This window comes from Dermacentor silvarum, chromosome 8, assembly GCF_013339745.2.
Source record: "Dermacentor silvarum isolate Dsil-2018 chromosome 8, BIME_Dsil_1.4, whole genome shotgun sequence".
In the NCBI taxonomy this organism is placed as follows: domain Eukaryota; kingdom Metazoa; phylum Arthropoda; class Arachnida; order Ixodida; family Ixodidae; genus Dermacentor; species Dermacentor silvarum.
In genome coordinates, this window is record NC_051161.1 from 168689841 (window position 1) to 168712491 (window position 22651).

The window sequence follows — 22651 nt, forward strand, 5'->3', positions numbered from 1 at the left end:
TTAGTAAGTGAATGTGTCAAGTTTATGAAGCCGATAAAACTACTATCCCTACTACTCATCATCATTATCATCAGCCTATATTTATCTCCACTGCAGGACGAAGGCCTTTCCCTGCGATCTCCAATTACCCTTGTCTTGCGCTAGCTTAATCCAACTTGCGCCTGCGAATTTCCTAACTTCATCATCCAAAAAAAAGCTGTGAATACACGTTTCGATGCTTTGGAATTGCGTGTGGCTGCTCTCGAAAACTCATGTTCGAAGGCACTGTCCGAAGAAGATTCTGATCAGCTTCGTTCTGAGGCTGTCTGTCTAAAGCGCATGGTGACCGAACCGACTGCCAAATATGACGATCGTGAAAACCGGTCACGAAGAAATAACATAATTTTTCATGGCGTACCTGAAGATAACGACGACAATCGTGACACACTGCACTACAAGGTTGCGAACGGGTTCAAAAGACTTTCCCTTGACTTTCCGCGTATTGAACGCTTCCATAGATTAGGCAGAATGTGCCCTGGCCATTCTCGCCCTATCATTCTAAGGTTGCTTGATTTCAGCGATAAACTAGTAGTGCTGAAACGCTTATAAGCTGAAAAATTCTGGCATGAAACTTTCCAAAGATTTTTCGGCCATAGTACGCGCAGTTCGCAAAAAGCTGTGGGAAGCTTCGGTTGAGCAGTGGAATAATGGCTCGGTTATTAAAGTGAGGTTTGATCATTTATTTATTGATAATGTACGTCATAACTAGGACACTGCCTCCAATAGTTTAGTAATAGCTCCTGGTTTTGATTCTAGCGCAAAATTTTCAAAGGCATCTTCATCGTTAGGTTGACATTTCGATCATTCTGCCACTGATCTCGCGCTTTTGAATTTTAATGCCAGAAGCATAACCAACAAATTTCCACAGTTTCTTTCGCTCGTTTCTTCATGTTCTCCTCATGTTATTTGCATCACAGAGACATTGCTTTACGAAGACATTCGCGATTCAGAATTCACGCCTGCTGGTTACATTGCTGTCCGGTGTGACCGTCGGAATAAGAAAGGTGGTGGTGTTGCACTGCTTTTACGTTCCAATTTTAACTTTACGATTTTAACAGGTCCTCCTAATGTGGAATCGGTTTGGTGCAAGTTACTAGTGCATAATCAGAATTTAGCAATTTGTGGTTTTTATCGCCCCCCTGATAGTCCTAGTGACTTGTTCGATAATATTTCGCATTTCATTCATGACCATAGCCTCGACAATTCTAACTTAATCGTTCTTGGTGACTTTAACGTTCCCGGCATTCACTGGCCTTCGCTCTCATATTCCGCCTCTAATGCCTCTATTTGTAGAGAATTAATTACATTTTCTTTGTCACATAACCTGATTCAATTACTGGATAAGAATACGCAGCTGAACTCCATGCTTGAGTTAGTTTTTATCACTGATAGTGTTGCTCATCTAGGTTTTAAGTCCAATATCGTGGAAGGAATCTCGGACCATAACGCAGTTCTCGTACACATTAACTGCCCTAACCCGCATAAACGCTTTAGTTATTCCACAGTTCGCGATTTTAACAAGGCTGACGATACGTCTATCACTGATACTCTGGCAGATTGACAATTTTTTCTCACTCAGTACCGAAAGTCATGTTGACAGTCTTGTTGATTGCTTTGGGTCTTTGGTGAAATCTTGCATCAAACACTACGTTCCATCAAAAACAAAAAAGATAAATAATAAGCTTCCTTGGATTAACAGGGATATCTTGCACCTGTCACGCCGTGTCGGTAGACTACGTAAATCAAAGCAATCTAATCTTGAGCTTCGCGCTCCTTTCCAACAAGCCAAGGAGGAACTTCGTACCCGTACTAAAGATTTCTATTTTTCAGTGCAACTTCCGATACTTCTTGAATGAAATCCTGGCAGGTTCTGGACATCAATCTTACCTAGTGCGACGAGCAGTACCTCGTTCAAGATAAATGACGCTGTTACTAACGACCCCATCGTAATTTCGAATGCTTTTAACTCTTACTTCCAATCTGTTTTCACTGTCGATAACCATGTAGTCCCAAAGTTTAATTATGACACACAATCCAATAAACTAAGTGATATCGTAATAAATTCTGATGGTGTCTTAAACCTGATCTTGAGTCTCGACACTAAAGAGTGTACCGGTTCAGATGGTATCCCGAATTCTTTCCTTGTTAGATACTCCCTATGGACAGCTCAGTACCTGAGCGTAATCTTCCAAAAATCCTTAGACTCCGGTGAAGTACCAACTAAATGGAAAATAGCCAAAGTCCTGCCTTTGTATAAATCAGTGTTAAACAACTTCTCTGTAACTACAGGCCGATTTCTCTCACAGCCCAGTCTTTCAAGATGTTAGAACATATTATTTACAAACACATAATCGAATTCCTAGACTCTAATGACGTTCTAACATCTGCTCAGCATGGCTTACGTCGTGGCTATAGCACTGTAACGCAATTAGTCCATTTTTTTCATGACGTCGCTTCTAACCTAGACGTAGGTAAACAAGTGGATGCCATCTTTATTGACTTTTCTAAAGCTTTTGACCCTGTGATTCATTCTAAACTACTGGTAAAACTAAACGCCATGTTCAACAATCCCCGTCTTGTTTCTTGGATAGCCAGTTTCCTTCAATGTCGCTTTCAATTTGTTTCTTTTAATTCAGTGGAATCAACTGTTGACGTCACATCTGGCGTTCCTCAGGGATCCGTATTAGGCCCTCTATTATTTCTCATATATATTAATGATTTGCCTTGTAACACCTCAACTAAAATCAGACTTTATGCAGATGACTGTGTATTATACTAATCTATTAACTCCAGTGATGACCATCACCGTCTTGCACAGTCCCTTATGTCTTTCTGCACTTGGTGCAAAACGTGGCAAATGAACATCAACTGTAATAAAACAGTCGTGATGTCATTTGCCAATAGACAGAGCTCCCTCTCATTCGATTATTCTTTGGATGGCATCCCACTTAAAAGAGTTTCTCAATATAAATACTTAGGAGTCATTCTAACAGAGCATCTTTCATGGTCTAAACACATCGAATATATAAATGGGAAAACCCTAAAAAATTAGGTTATTTGCGCCGCACTTTATCTAAGACCCCTCGCGATACTAAACTGTTATTATATAAAACGTTAATTCGCCCTGTCCTAGAATATGCATCTGTTGTCTGGTTTCCCTACAAACACTGTGAAATAATTTCGCTCAGTAATGTTCAACGTAAATCTATTCGTTTCATTTGCCAAAATTACAGCCGCAATTTCTCGCCAACACAGGCTCAACAATCTTTGAACATCGAGCCATTACTTTCACGGTATCTCATCGAAGCCTTAAAACTTTTATATGCAAATATTAACTCCACTTGTGGTCTTTCTGATTGTAACTACATCACATTTACAAACGCAAGTTGTACCCGTAGCTCCCACGCCTTGAACATATCACCTATCTTTGCCCGTACTAACATATTCAAATACAGTTTTTTCCCACGTACAATTCAGCTGTGTAATTCTCTCCCCGGCGACATTCGTTCACTATCACTAAAAGATTTTATAGCTACCACCACTAAGCAGCTCGGTAACATGTAAAGCGCTTTCTTTTTTCATTTTTTTGTGTATGTGTGTTTGTTATTTTGTAGCAATGTATAATGTTCCCACTCCTGCTATAGCCATATATAGGGCTGCAGTATATGTAAATAAATAAATAAATCTAACCTGGTTTTCTGCCGTCCTTGACTGCGCTTCCCTTCTCTTGGTATCCATTCTGTAACCCAAATGGTCCACCGGTTATCCATCCTACGCATTACATGGCCTGCCCAGCTCCATTTCTTCCGCTTAATGTCAACTAGAATATCGTCTATCCCCGTTTGTTCTCTGATCCACACCGCTCTCTTCCTGTCTCTTAACGTCAGTCCTAAAATTTTCCGTTTCATCGCTCTTTGTGTGGTCCTTAACTTGTTCTCGAACTTCTTTGTTAACCTCGAAGTTTCTGCCCCATATGTTAGCACTGGTAGAATGCAATGATTGTAAACTTTTCTTTTCAACGACAGTGGTAAGTTCCCAGTCAGGATATGGCAATGCCTGCCATATGCACTCCAACCAAATTTTATTCTTCTGTAAATTTCTTTCTCATGATCAGAGCCCCCTGTGAGTAATTGACCTAGATAAACGTACTTCTTTACAGACTCTAGAGGCTGACTGGCGATCCTGAATTCTTGTTCCCTTGCCAGGCTATTGAACATTATCTTTGTCTTCTGCATATTAATCTTCAACCCAATTCTTACACTTTCTCTATTAAGGTCCTGAATGATTCGTTGTAATTCGTCTCCATAGTTGCTGAATAGGACAATGTCATCTCCATACCGAAAGTTGCTGAGATATTCGCCGTCGATCCTCACTCCTAAGCCTTCCTAGTCCAAGAGCTTGAATAATTCTTCTAAGCAAGCAGTGAATAGCATTCGGGAGATTGTGTCTCCTTGCCTGACCCCTTTCTTGATAGGTAACTTTCTACTTTTGTTGTGGACAACCAAGGTAGCTGTGGAATCCTTGTAGATGTTTGCTAAGATATTCACGTACGCCTCCTGTACTCCTTGATTACCAAATGTCTCCATGACTGCTGGTATCTCTACTGAATCAAATGCCTTTTCATAATCTATGAAAGCCATATGGAGAGGTTGGTTGTACACCAAAGATTTCTCGATTACCTGATTTATGACATGGATATGATCCATCGTAGAATATCCCTTCCTGAAGCCAGCCTGTTCTCTTGGTTGGCTGCAGTCAAGTGTTGCCCTGATTCTATTGGAAATTATCTTGGTGAATATTTTATACATTACTGAAAGCAAGCTAATGGGTCTGTAATTCTTCAATTCTTTAACGTCTCCCTTCTTATGGATAAGTATAATGTTGGCGTTCTTCCAGCTCTCTGGTACACTTGAAGTTGTGAGGTATTGCGTATAAAGGGCCGCAAGCTTTTCAAGCATGATATCTCCTCCATCTTTGATTAAATCTACGGTTATTCCATCTTCTCCGGCCGATTTTCCCCTGGTCATGTCTTTCGAGGCCCTTCTAACTTCATCGCTAGTTATAGAAGGAGCTTCTGTATCATGTTTATCACTATTTCGAACGAAAGTAATTTGGCTGCTTTGGGAATTGTACAGGTCAGTATATATTTTCTTCCCCTGCTTTTTACTATGTCATATAAATTGCTGATGATATTACCATGCTTATCTTTCAGTGCATACATCTTGATTGCCCCATGCCAAGCTTTCTTCTTACTGATTTCATGCTGCGTCCATAATTTTCGGCTTCCTCAATATTTCCCACGTTATAATTTCTAATATCCCTGATTAGTTTTGACAGTTCAGGGAATTCTATCTGATTTCTTGAGTTGAAAACTTTCATGTTTTGTCGTTTCTTTATTAGGTCCTTTGTTTCTTGGGATAGCTTCCCTACTGGTTTCCTTGGTGCCTTACTCCCACTTCAATTGCTGCTTCTGAAATCGTCCTAGTTACGGTTTCGTTCATTACCTCTATGTTATCTTAATCTTCCAGTTCTAACGCTGCATATTTGTTTGCGAGCACCAGCCTGAATTGGTCCGCTTTCACCCTTACTGCGTCTAGGTTCGCCTATTTCCTCTTGACTAATTTCACTCTTTCTCTCTTCAAATTTAGAGAAATCCTAGACCTCACTAACCTATGGTCACTGCACTTTACCTTACCTAACCCTTCTACATGCTGCACTATCCTGGGATCGTCAGAGAGTATGAAATCTATTTCATTCAATGTTTCTCAATTAGGACTTTTCCAGGTCCACTTCCTGATGCTGCGCTTCCTGAAGAAGGTATGCATTATTTGAAGCCTAGTACTCTGCGCGAATTCAACCAACAACTTTTCTCTTGCATTCCTAGAATCGATGCCGTAGTTGCCAATTGCTTGCTCGTCAACCTGCTTTCTCCCCACTTTCGCATTAAAGTCGCCCATGACTACAGTATACTGAGTTTGCACCTTTCTCATTGCTAATTTAATATCTTCATAAAACTGTTCTATTTCTTCATCATCGTGACTGGAAGTTGGGGCGTAGGCTTGTACTACCTTCATTTCGTACCTCCTATTCAGCTTTATTACGACTACTGCTACCATCTCACTAATGCTGTAGAATTCATCAATGTTGCCAGCTATGAACTAGAAATCCCACCCCGGATTCTCTCTTATCTGGAAGACCTCTGTAGCAGAGGACGTGGCCGTTAGTCTGGACTGTGTAAGCCTCACCAGTTCTTCTAACCTCACTAAGGCCAATAATATCCCAGGCAATGCCTGATAATTCCTCAAATAGTCCTGGTAAGCTAGCCTCACTCGAGAGGGTACGCGTGTTGAACGTTGCGAGGTTCAGTTTCCATTGGCGGCCTGTCCGGACCCAAAGATTCTTAGCACCCTCTGCCAGGTCACAGGTCTGACCGCCGCCTTGGTCAGGTGCTCCGCAGCCACTGGGGACTGAGGGCCATGGGTTAATTGTCGGAGTCATGAGGGAGGTAGTGGCCGAATACTGCACCAGGGAGGCCAATTCCTGTTCTGGTGAGGGAGTGACTTTGATGAAGCTTAGTGGGCCTGCCTAGTTTGGTTGCACCTGAACTATAGTATAGCCCCACTAGCTCTCGGCAATATTTTTTGCCGGTGTCAGGCATGCCTGAAAATGCCTGCATGCCTGAAGCATGCGACGAGCAAGTACGTCGCCTAACTGAAGCGGGGTATCCGCGAACATTGCTCTCTGGAGTTGCAGAAAAGATACTCATACTGAAGAAGCAAGGCACTAACGCCAACCAGGCGGGAGCACAAGGCCCGAAGAATGCGTCCGCCATTCCCTACATACATTCTATTTCGCATAACCTGAAGAAAGTAGCGGAAAGGGCGGGAGTAAAAGTTGTTTTTACCGCACCGGAAAAGCTCGCAAAAATGTTCAGAGCGGTTAATGAAGGAAGCAATGCATCTGTACATACCACGAATCATCGAGATAAGGCTGTGCACTCCGCGAAAAACGCGGTCTATTCAATTCCTTTGGAATGCGGTGCGTCTTACATAGGCCAAACAGGAAGGTGCTAAATAAGAGATTGAAAGAACATAAGTACAACACAACAAAGACAATATCAGGAAATCTAGGTATTCATTGTAGGGACTGCGGCTGCGCTGCATTAATGGCAAAGACTAGCATCATGTTCAAATCGGCAGACAGACTAACAAGGGAGATTGTTGAAGCCCTGGAGATAAAAAGCTGGATGAGTCTTGTGTTAGCATGCCCTCCGTCATACTCTCGGATAAGGATGTCAGATTCCTTACAAGAACCGCATTTCGCGCGCAGTAGGTTTGGCCATGTGATGCAAGTGACAGTTTCCTTGTTGTGCTTATTCATGCTCAGCCGGTATACACATTCTGCGCCTTTTGTGGATAAACCTACAGTTGTTAGTGCGCCCCGTGTCTGTCCTGTTACTTGTCGTTTGGTCCTGTGCATATTCTGGCCCTGTTTTTTTACTTGATGATGAAGAACCAACTAGCCCAAAATTACGTGTTTACCCTCTAGCAGCCATCGTCATCTTCCTCAGCCGCTTTTTATACAGGGTGTTTCACGCAACTTGGCCCAAACATTAAATATGCAAATGTCACGTAGCTGGACAGAACCAAGGCAATGTTTGTCGCCGCTTAGAGATATTCAGATTATTTTTAATACCACCTAATTAGGTAATTCGTGCTCATTAATTCTTCAACTTCAATAAATGTCAATTCGAAACTTGAAGAGCAACATGAAAGCCTCCCGGTACGGCTTTCTGTTGCTCAATACCTGCTATTTAAAAGCGTTTTTCCGAATGTGATAGAAGCCCCCGAACACAGTCAGAACTGCCGCGCGACTGGCCGCTCGAGCCAGTTTGCGTGTATTTTGACACTTATCTCATTGGCACTTAACTGTAACTGAGAAGTTAATTAATATATGTAGACCAATTATATAATTAGGTGCAATGCAAACTATAATCTGAGTATCTCTAAGCGACGGCAAACATTATCTTGGTTCTCTCCAGCTACGTCGCCTTTCACATTTTCGAAGTTTGGCCCAAGTTAAGTGAAACTAGAGGCTTGGGCCAGTCGGTGCATACTCGACAGCGGAACAGCCCGAAAAGACAAAGGACAAAAACAGGAACACACACCAGAGCTGATGTGTGTTCCCCTTCTCGTCCTTAGTCTTTTCGCGCTGTCCCCTTGTCGAGTCTGTATACGGCGAAATCCGGCGCGTGTCTCGTGCTGCAAGGTTAAAAATTAGGAAGAACGAGAGAGCTTCTTCTGCTTCTTCCATCGGTCCGAACGGTACTCAGGTCTTTACTGAAGGCGAGACTGCCGATCTTCGAGGTGCTACAGCGGAACGGTCGTTGCTGCTACAGCAACTCTTGCTCAATTGTCAGCGATGCGGTTCGCCAGCTCGGCATGATTGTCGAGGGACATGTCTTCTTGTGTGGCAGCCAAGGCGACCACCCGATTCTGCGGTAGGCGCTGAAGGAACAGTTAACGCTGCAGCGGCCTGTTTGCGTCCAGCCTAGTCACTCAGAAGCCGCCGCATACGGCATAGAAGTTCCGACGCTCGACAAGATCCTGTTGGTTTAGAAGCTGCTGAAGCCGCCTGCGTGCAGACATGGACTTGCGATCCTGCATCGTCGATTTGAAGTGGTAATAGGGTGTGATGTCGTGGGGCGCGTCCACAACTTCTTGAAACTCCTCAACCACCTCTGTCTGTAGAGAGTACTGAGACAGCATGGAGAAACCACGCGCGCTGCGATGTAATATGCCGAAGGGCGAATATGGCCTCCAACTGAGTAAATCAGGTTGCAGGATTTTGTGGCCAAAAGGACGGCAGGTGAATCTCCATCGTGGCGAGGCCCTCTGCGCTAGTCGTTGTTCTCTCGTTGGTGGCATCGTCCATGACTGGGTGCTCGCCGTGCGATCACGTCCGGGTCACCACGTAATAGCGACCGAGCTTAGGTCCACTACAACAATGTGTGTCAGCGAGCGGAAGATCTAAGAACCGTTCAGACCGATGGCAGGAGCAGAAGAAGCTTTTGTTTTCCTCCCTTTTTTTATAACCTCGCAGCTCGCAGCACGAGGCACGAGACACGCGACGGAGCGCGTCATATATAAAAGGCGGCCGAGGAAGATGACGATCGATGATAGAATCCCAACTTTCACATCCAAAAGTATTTGGCGCACAGTCCAGGCAGAATTACATTGATGAACAGCTTGGGAGTGCACCACTTAACATTAGTCAGTGCCTCTTGCAATGAAACTGTCGCTGGTACTTGAAATGTTTTTAATGTAGACGCACTTGTTGCCTTGGACAAGTACGCCCAGATATTTGCACTAGTGCTCCATTTTGTCGAAGTGGACACGTATCCTGCACTACGCTGGTAGTTGAAATGTTTTGAATGCAAATGCACTGGCTCCAGCAGAAAGGCTTGCCCACATACTATCGCTGGCATATACAGGATGTCCCGGCTAACTTTAGCCAGAGTTAAAAATATGCTGCTGCACACTAAGACGACGCGACCAAATACTTGTTGCAGGCTATTGTTTGCAGTAAATCACACTCTCTTGTATTCAGGTCAATTGCATAATTAGCTGATATTAAATAACCAACGAAGCAAACGAAATTCAAAATATTAAGTTGTAGAGTGGTCTACGAATCGTCCGTATAAACAGTTTCTAACTTACTATTTATTAAGTATTAGTTTTTTTCCTCTTACTACATTTGCCTGCGAAATAAAAAAAAATACCACGAGACATGCTCGCTTGCGCGCCGTGATTGCAGTGCCCCCAAACGTTCCGCGTACAAACGAACATAACATTTAGCAGGGTGTGCTGCCGCTTAAAACGCCACAGGGCAAGCGTTATCGCAGCGCAAGCGATAACGCTTGCTGGCGTAAATCGCGCAGCCAACGCCAGCGTCGGTGCCCCGCCGCCTTTTCAGCGGCAACACCCCGCTAAATGCTATCGTTTGTACGCGGAGCGTTTGGGGGCACGGCAATCACGGCGCACAGGGGGCCATGTCAGATGGTATTTTTTGTATTTTGAGGGCATCTGCAGTAAGCGGGAAAATACTAATACTTAATAGAAAGTTAGAAACTGTTTCATTAAACGTATTGCAAACAACTGTTCTTTCCTAATTTTGTTGCTTCAAAAGTTGGTTCATTATACTTAATTAATTATGCAATTAAGGAGATTACAAAAAATAGCGACTTACGCCATACAATGGTAAGCAACATGGGTTTGGTCGCGTTAGAATGCATCGAAATATTTCAAAATTCTGGCTAAAGTTAGCTGGGACACCCTGTATATGCATTTGCTCTTCACTTGGTAGCACCAGAGGTAGCACTGAGGTGTAGGACTGAATACTTTCCTGTAGGTGTGCTTGCTAGATAAGTGGGGAGGCCTACACATTTTTTTTCAAATTTTTGCAGCTTGTAATGAAACATAACAGCACAAGTAAGCTACAATGTTAAAGACATACTAAATTTTATTATGATTTATGAAAGGGATATATACACAAAATATGCAACTACAACACTGTATTCGGATCACAAAAACAAACATAATGAGGGGAACTATAAAAATTATTGCAGGAATTGTTTTGAAGAGGCTGCTCAATGAAATCACATATGTAGATTCTACCTTAAATGTACCAAGCATTTCAAGTGAAATTAGCGACAGCTTATGTAATACCATATTAAATTGTGTTCACTCGCCCTTCCTGTGCTAGCAGTGTGATTGCTTGCATTTCTTAAGCGATTTTAAGAGCACCGTTTAAGCGATTTTAAGCGCGCTTCCGCGCGCGCTTTCAGTCAGACATACAGCGCGCGGCGACGTTTGTATCGCCCTTGGACTTTATACGGAACCTCGCGGCGACGACGACGGCGATGCCGACGGCAGCAATCCACTTGAAGTGTCCATATAATTGCTATCGCAGTAAAAGAAAAGTGCACTGAAACCACGCCCGAACACACGCACGCACCGACAATACCACGACGAGGGCTTGCTGAGCGTCATTTGCCATCTCCAGGCCGAATGTTTATTTCGAGCGCTGGGCCTCATTCCGCCTGGCATTCAGATTGGCTGCCTGAAAGCGGCCGGTTTGTTCGCTCGGCAGAAATCAGATGAAGCCTGGCCTGGTTTTGAGCCTTTTATTGCCGCACGGAAGGCCCCTGTCGCGCTTCGCCGTCAATGTGAACGTGCCTTCCCGTGGCCGTCATTCGATTCGACGACCTCCGGCCGCTCTCCCCATCACTCTCGCATAGCTGCATCTTAATTTAGAGGTCCCGCAAGCTTGCTGAATAAACTGTACCTTCGGCGAATGCCTATACTACGTGCTCTATCTATTTTTGGTCATGTCTTTAACGTATTGCTTTATTTATTTTCAGTTTGTCAATCCAAAGAACGGGTCGACATCAACATCTTGGAAATTTAACATTGCATTTTTCGACATAGAGATGTATATGCCCGGCAATGACACCAGTTGTCCCAAGTTGAACTTGGCAGATTTCTACAGGAGCAGTCCCAAAGAGCTGCATGGCCGATCCGGGAAATAACGTGCCGCTGACGAGTCCCCGCTTGTTTCACCGTGTTGCATCTATTCGGTTCCTCAAGCTTTGGCTGAGACAAACATGGCGAGTACTGCGTAATAAACGGGATAGATGAAAGGAAGTTGAAATTTGTCTAGAGAATAAGAATTCACAAATATTATCGCACGCTTTCAAGAACCTTGACAATTCAGTCACTGAAAACACAAGGTAAGTTCCACATTTTCGTAGACGTCACATGGACTAATCTACCAAAGTATACTATACATTGCTTCTAAACTGCTTTGTTGCCGTGCATCTCTAACAATATGAGCAGCAAAATGGAATATGCAAGCCGAGATGATAAGCAGCATTAAAATATATTGGGGAAGTTCACGCACGGTGTTGTGTAATCTTTTACCCTTCACGAGTATACGTATCGCTTTACTGCTTTTGTGACGAATTGCACTCGATCTGCTATTGCCGCAGTGTTTTCTGTAGAAATTTTGTCTTCATTACAGTGATTGTGCTTATTGATATCTGTGTTTCTGTCTCTTTTGGAAAGATGATCGTACCTGTTTGTTAATCGAACTGCAGTAAAAAAAATTTAAATTAAAATATCGCACTTTCACCATAAGGGCGAAGCAATGAACGCGATAGTGACATGTTAGATTACTAAACGAAGTGTGGCAAGGTGAATTCAAGTAAACATAAGCTGACAAAGAAAAAACAAGCCGCTGTGCTAGGAGTCCCCTGTTTCAAGCCTGTGATTGAACAATTTCAGTTGTGTTTAATAATTAAAGCCAACGTCTTTTTTAGCGAATTTACCACTACTTTTTCTTGATGAGTATCTTTCAAACCTCTTTCCTGGGCTGATCGCGGAGGGCGTGCACAGTCACGTCAATAAGATTACATATTTCAGGTTTCAGCTCTGTTTGTTTCGCACTTTTAATATATAATTCTTAGAATATGAAGATAAAAGGCATGCGTGGTCGCACTTTGTTTCTTGACCTTTGTTGCAGTCGTTGGACTGCCATTCTCAAAATTCCGAGAAATAACTTTGTCAAGAATGTAAGACCTAGTATGAGCAACTTTAGTGATAAAATGGTCTGGCAATATAACCCGCATCTTCCGCATGTCATATAGGATGGCGTGGTATGTAGCACGCATATAGTGCGTTTCAGACATCACGGGGGGTATTCTCTAAAAGTGCACCTAGTGGACATGCCCATTTCGTCTGCTGCTCAAAGGCTGATTGGCTGTGGTACGTGCTAAAGCGCACCCCAGCGCAGCTAATCAAAACTTAAACAGCAGACAAAATGTACATGTCAACTATACTCCATCTTTCAAGGTGGTTGCAGCACTGCCGAAGGTACGAGGCCTACACAGGCAATGTCCTTGCGCAGCGGTATATAGTTCCACGCGTAACCGGCTACAGTGAAGAGTTTTATATTTGCTCGCCACATGATACGGTACAGCGATACGTGATGTTACCCTTTGCGCATGCACGTCGCATACCGATAATTACTGTGGCAGTTACCGCTGGTAACCGTAATAGCCACCATAACCGCGATCACTTATAGAAAGATGGCAGCACCCATACAGCTACGACCACCCGCTTCGATCTGAATTCGCGATTTTTACCGGCTCTCTGCCCTGTGAGCAAGAAACAAGAGGCGATATTCCTCATCGCTAAGCCTCATCTCAAGCTGAGGTCAAAACATAAGGTATGTTTAGTCGTAATTATTGAGATCGGCTGTTTGTTTTCATGTTGCTAGGACACGGCGCTGGTTTGATTTCTAGTTAGCAGATGGCACCATAGCATTACCATCGGTAATGCGGTGACGATGTGGAACGCTATAAAAGCCTAGTCGTTCACTGCATCATTAATTAAATACCCCGTTTTAGCATTGTACGCGATGACGGTAGCGAGCAAACGCCAAGTAGAGGCCGAGCAGACGCTGTGGCGCAGGTGAACACTTGTAAGGGCATTCACCCGCACTACTTACTAAGGAGGCTGCAAGGTAACTGCAGGGAAAGCGTACAGGTAAAGCCAAGCCCTGCTGTCGCATGTGTGTAAGCGCTGCTTATGGTTATGGCGTCCAAATATTTTTTGTCTATCCACCAATCATGGCGCACGTAACAGGATGGCGGATGTAACAGACTACGTGGCGCGGATGAGCACATCTCGAGGGTCATACAGCCTTCCTATCGGCTAAGAATTTGTGCAGCTTCCACAGTGCGGCAGGCAGGTTGTGAGATTCTTAGAGAATAGCTCCCCTGGTGCAACGCTGTGAAAGCTACGAAAGAAGTTCGGTGACGAAAATGTATCACTCAGCGCGTTCCGTCCATGCTTCGCTGCACGCCGAAGACCCTGCTCGGCTGCCACGAATTTCAGGCCCAACAAGCCTTAGTTGGGCGGGCCCGGGTGGCGGCTACCACCACTGGGGTCCCGAACTAGGGACCTCCACCCAGTATTTGTAAGGACCAGTCCCTTACAGGCTGGTCCAAGCATACTTCCTGTCCCTCCATAGCCAAATAAATGTTTTCACCACCACCAACAGCGTTTACTCGCACGAGCGTGCCCGTGAGGCTGCCGCGAGAGGCTGCCAATAAAAACCCGAAAAGAAATGCAGGAAAAACACATTGATCTAAAACAACGCATTAGATAGCCGTATACCACACTCGAAAAACAAAGAGTGCCGGGAACTCTTTTTGAGGGAGTATCTGCTTGTCCCATATTTCACTCCCTTTTCCAGAGGAAAACGCCTCCATCGCGGAGAGAGTATAGCAACTCCCCCGGACAGAGTAATATTACTCCTTCCAAACAGAGTGCTAGAACTCTTCCAGAGTATGAATTTATTGTGACTAGTTACAAATGCATTATTACTGTAGTGTAGCATAGCTTCAGACGTGAAACAAAAGTTGGATGTGCTGAATTCTTGCATCAAAGGCTACTGAAGTTTTTAAACTGCGCAAGAAAACGAAGACACAAGAAGGAAAACACACACGACACCACGAGCGCAGACTGCCAACTGTTTATTTCTGGGATAGCAAGCAGCATATATTTCACTCATGATCCTGAACACGTGCCCCCTTTGTCATTGACACATGTGCCGATAAACACAAAAAAAAAATAATATATCTGCTGTGTAACCTTGTAAACAGGATTGCGACAGGCGATCACCAAACTAACCAAGAGCCGTTCTTGCTGCGTTCACAAATGAGGGAGAGAAAACCATGAGCACGTGAACGAAATGAAAATGTCAGATGTCACTTAACAAATAACCATGGTAAAAGTGTGGGATGAGGTGATAAATACGTTAGAAAAAACATAGTCAACAAATAATACATCAAACAACAAATGTAGAGGAGATGATGTGATAAAAGGCATGAAGGATAAAGAAAAAGCTTTAAAAAATAATAACACGAGATGTAAAGATGAAGTCGACGAAAACTATGAATGTGGCTATGAAAAGCATAAAAACATGGTAAAAAAGGTAGCGCTGAGGCGTTGTTTCAGTGTAAAACCAACGATAAAAAAATCGCAAAATTTGAACGGCAAGAAGGATTTCTACAAGGCACATTCCAGAAAATTAACTTCTTCTGGCAATAACGAGAGAGACGGCGTGCTGATACACTTGTCGCCTGTTTTTAATATGTAAAAAGCTTCAACAATCTCCCTTTCGGTCTGGTCCCTCGATTTGAACAAGAACGTTGTGTTTTTGAGAATCGGTTTGCAAGGATTATTTCTTCCGCCCTCATCATTTCCTCTGCATCTATTACAGTGTTGGGCCAAAGTGCCTCCTGCATTGTTCTTTACATGCCACTGGTGTTCCCGTGCCCTTTCATTAAAACACCTGCCCGTTTGACCAATATAAATGCTGTCACAAGTCAAGGGAATTGAGTACACTACCCCACAAACACACTCGGTGTAGTTCGTTTCGTGCCTGGTTGAGCACTGGGGTCTAATCTTTTTCTTACCTGTCACCAATGGGCACACTCTACTAAGTTTGCATGGAGCCGAAAATACGACCTTGACCCCGTAGCGGCTTGCCACCTTTTTGATGTTGTGCGAAACTCGATGAATGTAGGGCATGACTTGCAGTTTATCTTTCTTAATATCCTCTTTCTGTTGTTTTCTACCTTTCAATTTTTGCAAGAGACTTTCACAGGCACCTGTGATTAAACTCTGAGGGTAACCAGCCGAAAGGAAGCGCCTAACTTGCTGATTGAAACTGAGATCTAATTTGTGCTCGCAGGATTTTTCCAGTGCGGATTTACAAGCTAGGGTTACGTTGGCCCTTTTAACTAGTTTGGAATGAGCACTTTCAAACGGCAGTGGGGCCTTCTTTGTCCTCGGGTTGTAATACCAACAGATGTGTTTAGCGTCAAAATGGAGGCTGAGGTCCAGAAATTGAAGGACATTATCCCTGGCTAGCTCGTGGGTGAAGGTTAGTTTGGTGGTTAGTTTGGTGATCGCCTGTCGCAATCCTGTTTACAAGGTTACACAGCAGATATATTATTTTTTTTGTTTTTTTTGTGTTTATCGGCACATGTGTCAATGACAAAGGGGGCACGTGTTCAGGATCATGAGTGAAATATATGCTGCTTGCTATCCCAGAAATAAACAGTTGGCAGTCTGCGCTCGTGGTGTCGTGTGTGTTTTCCTTCTTGTGTCTTCGTTTTCTTGCGCAGTTTATAAACTTCAAAAAGCTATGAACCAACTAGCCCACCAGAACGTCCTACTAAAGGCTACTGAAGCATAAGCACAGGCAGGCCAGTGCACAAAAAAGGTCACCGCATATCCACGAAGTGAATGATGATGAGTGGGCGAAGCACCGGGGGATAATTCGGGTAACCGTGAATCCCCCATATAAATAAATATATATACATACTGTACATGTGTACAGTATATAAAGCGCTTATATAGCCCTTGTGCACCGCAGCGCCTCTAGCGGTCTCCATGCAAACTAGAGCTACGGACGGACAACGGACGACGAGGGACAAGGCTCGGCCCTAAGGTGCTTCGCCCCTAAATCAAACAGATGAATCATAAATTGGGAAGGGCACCATCCTGTTTTACATATCGCTTCTATGCCCATGGTTTTGCATGCGGCTATGCCTATACTTGCAAAATGAACCAACTATCTGAAACCATAGTTTTTTTTTTCCTACTGAGGTGGTAAAAGTACACTAAAGCAAAAAAAAACTATGACGACGGAATCTTGTCGCCCCCTTAAAAGAGGTATTTTTGTGACTGGGCATATTTATACAGTGCCTGAAGCTGCATCATAACTGTTGTCAAAAGATGGGTGTGCACTAAAAAATTAGTTCTTAGGTTGTACATTGTGCAATTTATTTGCTTTGACAAGCAAGAAATCTGATTATCTGCTGACATTTATCACGGACCAAAGAATGCTTTTCTCTAATTCTCTTTGTATTGTCTTAAATGCTCAATGCAGTTTGTTTTGGTAGTGCGGTCCCTTCATCGTGTAAGTGTCCACAGCACTGCGCTGACGAATTTGCATATTTTCTGGTGCATGATGTTGGTTTATGACATTAATGATGTATGACAATCACAATGAATTTCGTGATGCAAATGGTACCATGTACCCCATTCGAAACCATGCTGCACTTTGTGCGGGTATTAACTAATTTTGCTATACTAGGAAATTTATTTATTCAAGTAGAGAGAATATGGAGCTTCATTCCATAGCCACTGAGATTTCACAAATGTTAATAATGTTGATCTCTGGGCTATTCCAACTATAACTAGGGTCACAATAGGGAAGGTGTCACACACAGCACCGACTTTTAACTTGTGTATTAGACACATTTTCTTTGTTTTTGTTTTGAACAAGAGCATAAAGCAGGCATTCCAGTTTATTCCTTCAGCTCGTTCACTCCTCTCTCGTGGGATACTAATAGCACAAGTTGTAAGCCTTGCACCGATTCAGGGGAATACAGGAAGTGTTAAGTGGGCGTTATGCTATACTCTCTAACGGCATAATCAGTTCTTCCAGTGGTCAATAAAAATTTCTAAAATGCTCAACAAGTGTGTTTTTGGTTAGATAATGGAAATGTAAGCTTAACAGGTCACGAGTCTATGACTGATGGTGACAGCCGTGGAAGTTGAAGTACATAATACTTGGCATTGGCAAAGATTTGGATGAAAACATAGGCACCACTGCTCTCTAACCTGCTGAGAAAACCCTTTTCATTCTTACTCACCTCACTTTGCACTGTATATTAAGTCCAGAAATTTACTATGTACAAACATACTCTAATTTTATTCTGCCTTATAAAGTCTTTGCCTGCAGAAGCCATCAATCGCAGGGGTCCTCATTTTCCTCCATTATATGTTCACATCCACCAATTGCCTAAGCGCAACGTGGTGTATGCAACCGCCAAAGGCCTTGCTCCCGCTTCTGGAAGTGCAAGCGGTATTAATGAACTGGCCCCGTGAGCACGTACGCAGACAGTAATGCCTTAAGCCTGAAGTGATCTGCCCTAATTCTCCCCCTTTCTTGAACCCTAGGAGGGAAGCCATACTTCTGAAATTTGGCGTAAAATATAGATAAAACGAACGCCATGAATATGTACCTGCTTGATGTCATCATTCGAAATTCAGAATGACAGCAGTTTGTATTTGCTCCCTTTATTTCCGTGGTGTTATGTCAGCAGTATACCAAGCATGAGCTTTTGCTTTTTATAGCCAGCACATGCACCCTGATCAGTGTAAGTATAATTTCACTAAGCAATTCTGTAATCTCTGTGATAATATATGGTACGCGGGAGTGGGAAACAAACATTTGAGGACAGTGTGCCGTGGGGTGGCGAAGGGAACACCGACTCTTGGCAAATACCGATGAGTGGGTATGTGCGCAAGGGTCCTCATCATCATCATCGACAGCGATTTGTGAGCGTCGACAGTGGCGCCTCGAAAAGCGTGGCTCGAGAGAGCGTTGCCCATGGCGTGAGCAGTGCGCGAGGTTCGGCGTTCGACGGCAAAGAGCTTCCTCGGTGGGCGTCCGACCCATAGGAACTATCGCCGCCCACGTCACTACGTCTGCACCCGAATCAAAGCTGTCACCAGCTGAGAGGTCACCTCGTCCAGTTCTTTCGCTGGGCGGGTCCAGTATGGCTGGCGGTCCTCAGCCTGGCTGAACGAGCGTTCAGGTGAGCGGCCACAGGGCTACCTCGCCAGCTGTGGACGCGACCCGGTGGGCTGCTGCTGTGTGCTCCCGGGCACAAAACTTGCCGCCAGGAAACCGGGCACGCGGAGGCTCCGGTTCATCGACTGTGGCACAGGGCCACCTAATCTCCACAAGACTGTCAGACCCTGCTGTGCGACCCTGCTGTTCGACACCGGTTCCACGACGTCTCCAACATGGCGACACCTTCTTCCGCATGAACTGTAGGCAGATTACCTTGCACTAATCTATATATAGCTGCATGTTTTAGATGCGGAGCATCTTATAGCGGCGGCCTGTCCCGCAGCGTCGTTGGCGTCGGCGTCGGCGTCCGTCCGCACCTCTCCTCATTCTCTCCACGCCAGCTGTGCGATAACGCCTCTCTCCTCCTCTCCCCCTCTCCACGCCATCTGTTCGATAACGGGCTTCTCCCTCCGTGTCTTCTTCCGCCACCTGTGCGATAGCGCGCGCATGCGCGCCTCTCTCTCTCCTGCTCCTCTCCGCGCCAGCTGCTTATATAAACCCGGTGCATGCGCCGCTGCCTCAGTTGCTGCTTCGGTTTAGTCACGCTGCGCCGTCCGATGCGCTGAATGGACGCCAACGAATCTGTCAACGAACTGTCTGGCACATCTTAAAACAGCAGCAGCCAGTTCATTAACATAACCGCGAGCACCTCTGAAGGCAAGGCTGCGCAGAGAAGAGCTCGCGACGCAGAACGTAAACGTCGGCGACGCGCACGGATCCAGATTCAGTTCGCCAACGCGAAGCCGCTTCGAAACGTCAGCGTCGAGCAGCGGATTCCACACTTCGAGAACGCGAAGCCGCTTCGAAGCGTCAACGTCGAGCAGCGGATCCTGAGCTTCGAGAAGTGGAAGCCGCGTTGGTTCGGGAACGTCGAGCAGCAGAACCTGAGGTTCGGACCGTGAAGTTCAACGTAAACGTACGAAGCGAGTGGCGGAACCCGACCTTCGAGAACGGGAAGCCGCGTTGGTTCGTGAACGTCGAGCAGCAGAACCTGAGGTTCGGGACCGTGAAGTTCAACGTAAACGTACGAAGCGGGCGGCGGAACCCGACCTTCGAGAACGTGAAGCCGCGTTGGTTCGCGAACGTCGAGCAGCGGATCCTGAGCTTCGGCAACGTGAAGCAGCGTCGGTTCGAGAACGTCGAGCAGCAGCACGGCGGTTCGAGCATCAGCCCATGGTTCCCCTCGGGAAGATGGTGTAATTTTTTTTCTAGAATGCATTTTGGGGAACTGTCGCGCGTGTGTGCCGTTTCAGTCTATTAAGTGATACAAGTCTGATGTGTGTTTGTGCTTCTCCGTGCTGCTTTTCTCTCTTTCTGGAGTGATCCTGTACCCATTACCATCACAATCTCGTACCACTCTTTTTTGTCACGTGGACATGTAATTCTATTGCACAAACAAAGTATCCAAATTCTCTAAAAATTGCCAAAGTCATTCCAATCCATAAAGAAGGTGATCCATCTGACCCTTCAAATTATAGGCCAGTCTCTGTTTTAAGCATAATCAATACTGTTTTTGAAAAAATTATATCGAGTCGTATGAAAATATTCCTTGAGAAGTACAATTTGCTCTGCCATCAGCAACATGGCTTCAGACCTCGTTTCTCAACAGCTAGTGCAGTCATCACGTTAACGCAAAATGTAAATATGGCTTTACATCTAAATAAAGTAGTAGCTGTAGTCCTTTTAGATTTAAAAAAGCATTCGACACAGTGGATCATTGCATATTATTGGACAAACTTAAACATTGTGGGTTTCGAGGCAAAGTATTCCACTTTTTGTCAAGTTATATGAAAGATCGATGTCAGGTCGTGAAAATCAATAACATAACTTCGTCAAAACAAAATATTGTTACTGGAGCCGCTCACGGCTCCGTATTAGGCCCGCTTTTTTCTTTGTATATAAATGACCTGCAACAAATTACAGACTGCAGAAATATTCATGTACGCAGATGACACATGAATTATAGTAACTGCGGATAATATTGCAGAACTTAATCATAAGGTGAATTTAGAGTTAAAGAAAATTTCTGACTGGTTCTTGGCTAACAAATTAACAATTACCACAGAGAAAACAAAATATATTGTTTTTCAGTCACACTTCAAAACAGTAGATAGTACACCTTAAAACATACATATAAATAACATCCCATTGGATCCGACAAGTACCTTGGGGTAATTTTTGATAAACACCTGCAATGATAAGATCACATAAACAGCGTCTGCTCTAGATTAGCATCTGGTTGCTACCGCTTAACTGTAGCCCGCGAGTACTTTGACACCTTAGTTTTACGACTTATGTATTTTGCTTTTATTGAAAGTCGCTTGAGGTATTGCATCGACTCGTCGGGATGGGCGTATAAAACCATATTAAATCCGATTATTAGGCTCCAAAAACGCGCAATTAGAATTGTCTCATTCTAAGAACTACGATCATACGGCCTCATTATTTCACCAATATCACACATTACCATTTGACTACTTACCTCAGCAGAGCATTTCATTGTGTGTGTAAAAGATTCAACCACCCATTCAGCTCATCAATATTTTACCCAACTTCGCGCTGTACAAGAAATCTAACTTCAGGTCATTTCAATCTCGCACGATGTAGAAATGTATACGGAGAGCGTATGCTACAGTTCACAGGTATTAAGACTTGGAACGGACTCCCAGTGGATATAATTAATTCCTCGAACTTCCCTAGTGCTCTGAAACACTATTTTCTTTCTTTGTTAAACACAGAGTAAATCATGAATTCCTTGATAGATCTGTACAAAGCTAGATGAATTACATTTCTTAGACTATTTTCTACTTATTTTATGTAATTATTGTTACGCGATTGTGTTGTTTTATTGTGCATTGAAATGTCATATTGTTCTCGTTTTGCTCATTATGTACGTATTGAATTTCAAAAATTGTATGCTTTATCAACCAGTTCAGTACTAATCGATTTTGTTTCGCATTTTTGTAGGATACGTAAAAGAAATTGACATCACAGTGTGCATCCTTAAATTGAGATACGTATTCTCCAGTATTTGAACTGCGCCCCTTACATTGTTCTTTGATACTCTGATGTATTGACTTACTTTTAGTTGATTTGTGAATTGACAATCAACAACTTTGTATATACAATTACTATGGCACTTTTTATTCCTGCTGTGCTAGGGTTTCCTTAATATTTTTATCGGAACTTCAACTAGCCTTCGGCTACAGGTCAGACAAGTGTTTGTTACTTGTGCATAATAATCTGGAAAATAAGCATCCTCTTCTTCTTCATATCTGTTGAGAGGCCAGACAAAAAGTCACTTGTCGCAAATCAAATCAGCTGTGTTTAATTCATTTCATTTATTTTATTTCGGCATTACGGTACATTATACCATGTAGAAAATGCTGGGCGCGCTGACTAAAAGCCAAAAAAGGCTTGACGGGGTCTGTACCCAATAATTGCATTTTGATAGGGGCAACAAAAATGTTCGTATGCGACAAGTATACAATGAAAAAAGTTGACATGAAAATATAAAACTAGAAGTCTAGAAATGAACACTAAAAATGAAATACATTACTTTTCAGCACTACATCAAAATTTATCGAAAATTGGAGAAACTTTCCAGTACAAAATCAAAACTAAGCAGTAGCAGCACCAAAGAAAACGAGGCTTGTGGTTAAAAGATCAGGAAAAGTATATATGATCATTTGTCGGCCATCGTTAGTACGGGTCCGTGGCGAAAACCAAAAAGTTATTTCGCGCATGTCTTTCAGTCAAATTAGCAACTTTTTGCAAGTTCAGATTGCTTGTTCTAATGCCATGTTTGTAGCGTATCATTAGTAAATAATCG

General features: G+C 43.7%; 1 protein-coding gene across 1 annotated transcript in view; it reads left to right on the forward strand.

The window, feature by feature from the left end:
• Positions 1–11713, forward strand: part of LOC125947482 (uncharacterized) — a 107814-nt gene extending 96101 nt beyond the window's left edge. Inside the window, exon 4 of the mRNA XM_049672285.1 lies at positions 11462–11713. Within this exon, the coding sequence (XP_049528242.1) occupies positions 11462–11629 (168 nt within the window). The 3' untranslated portion in view covers positions 11630–11713. The remainder of the gene's footprint in view (positions 1–11461) is intronic.
• The last annotated feature ends 10938 nt before the right edge of the window (positions 11714–22651 follow it).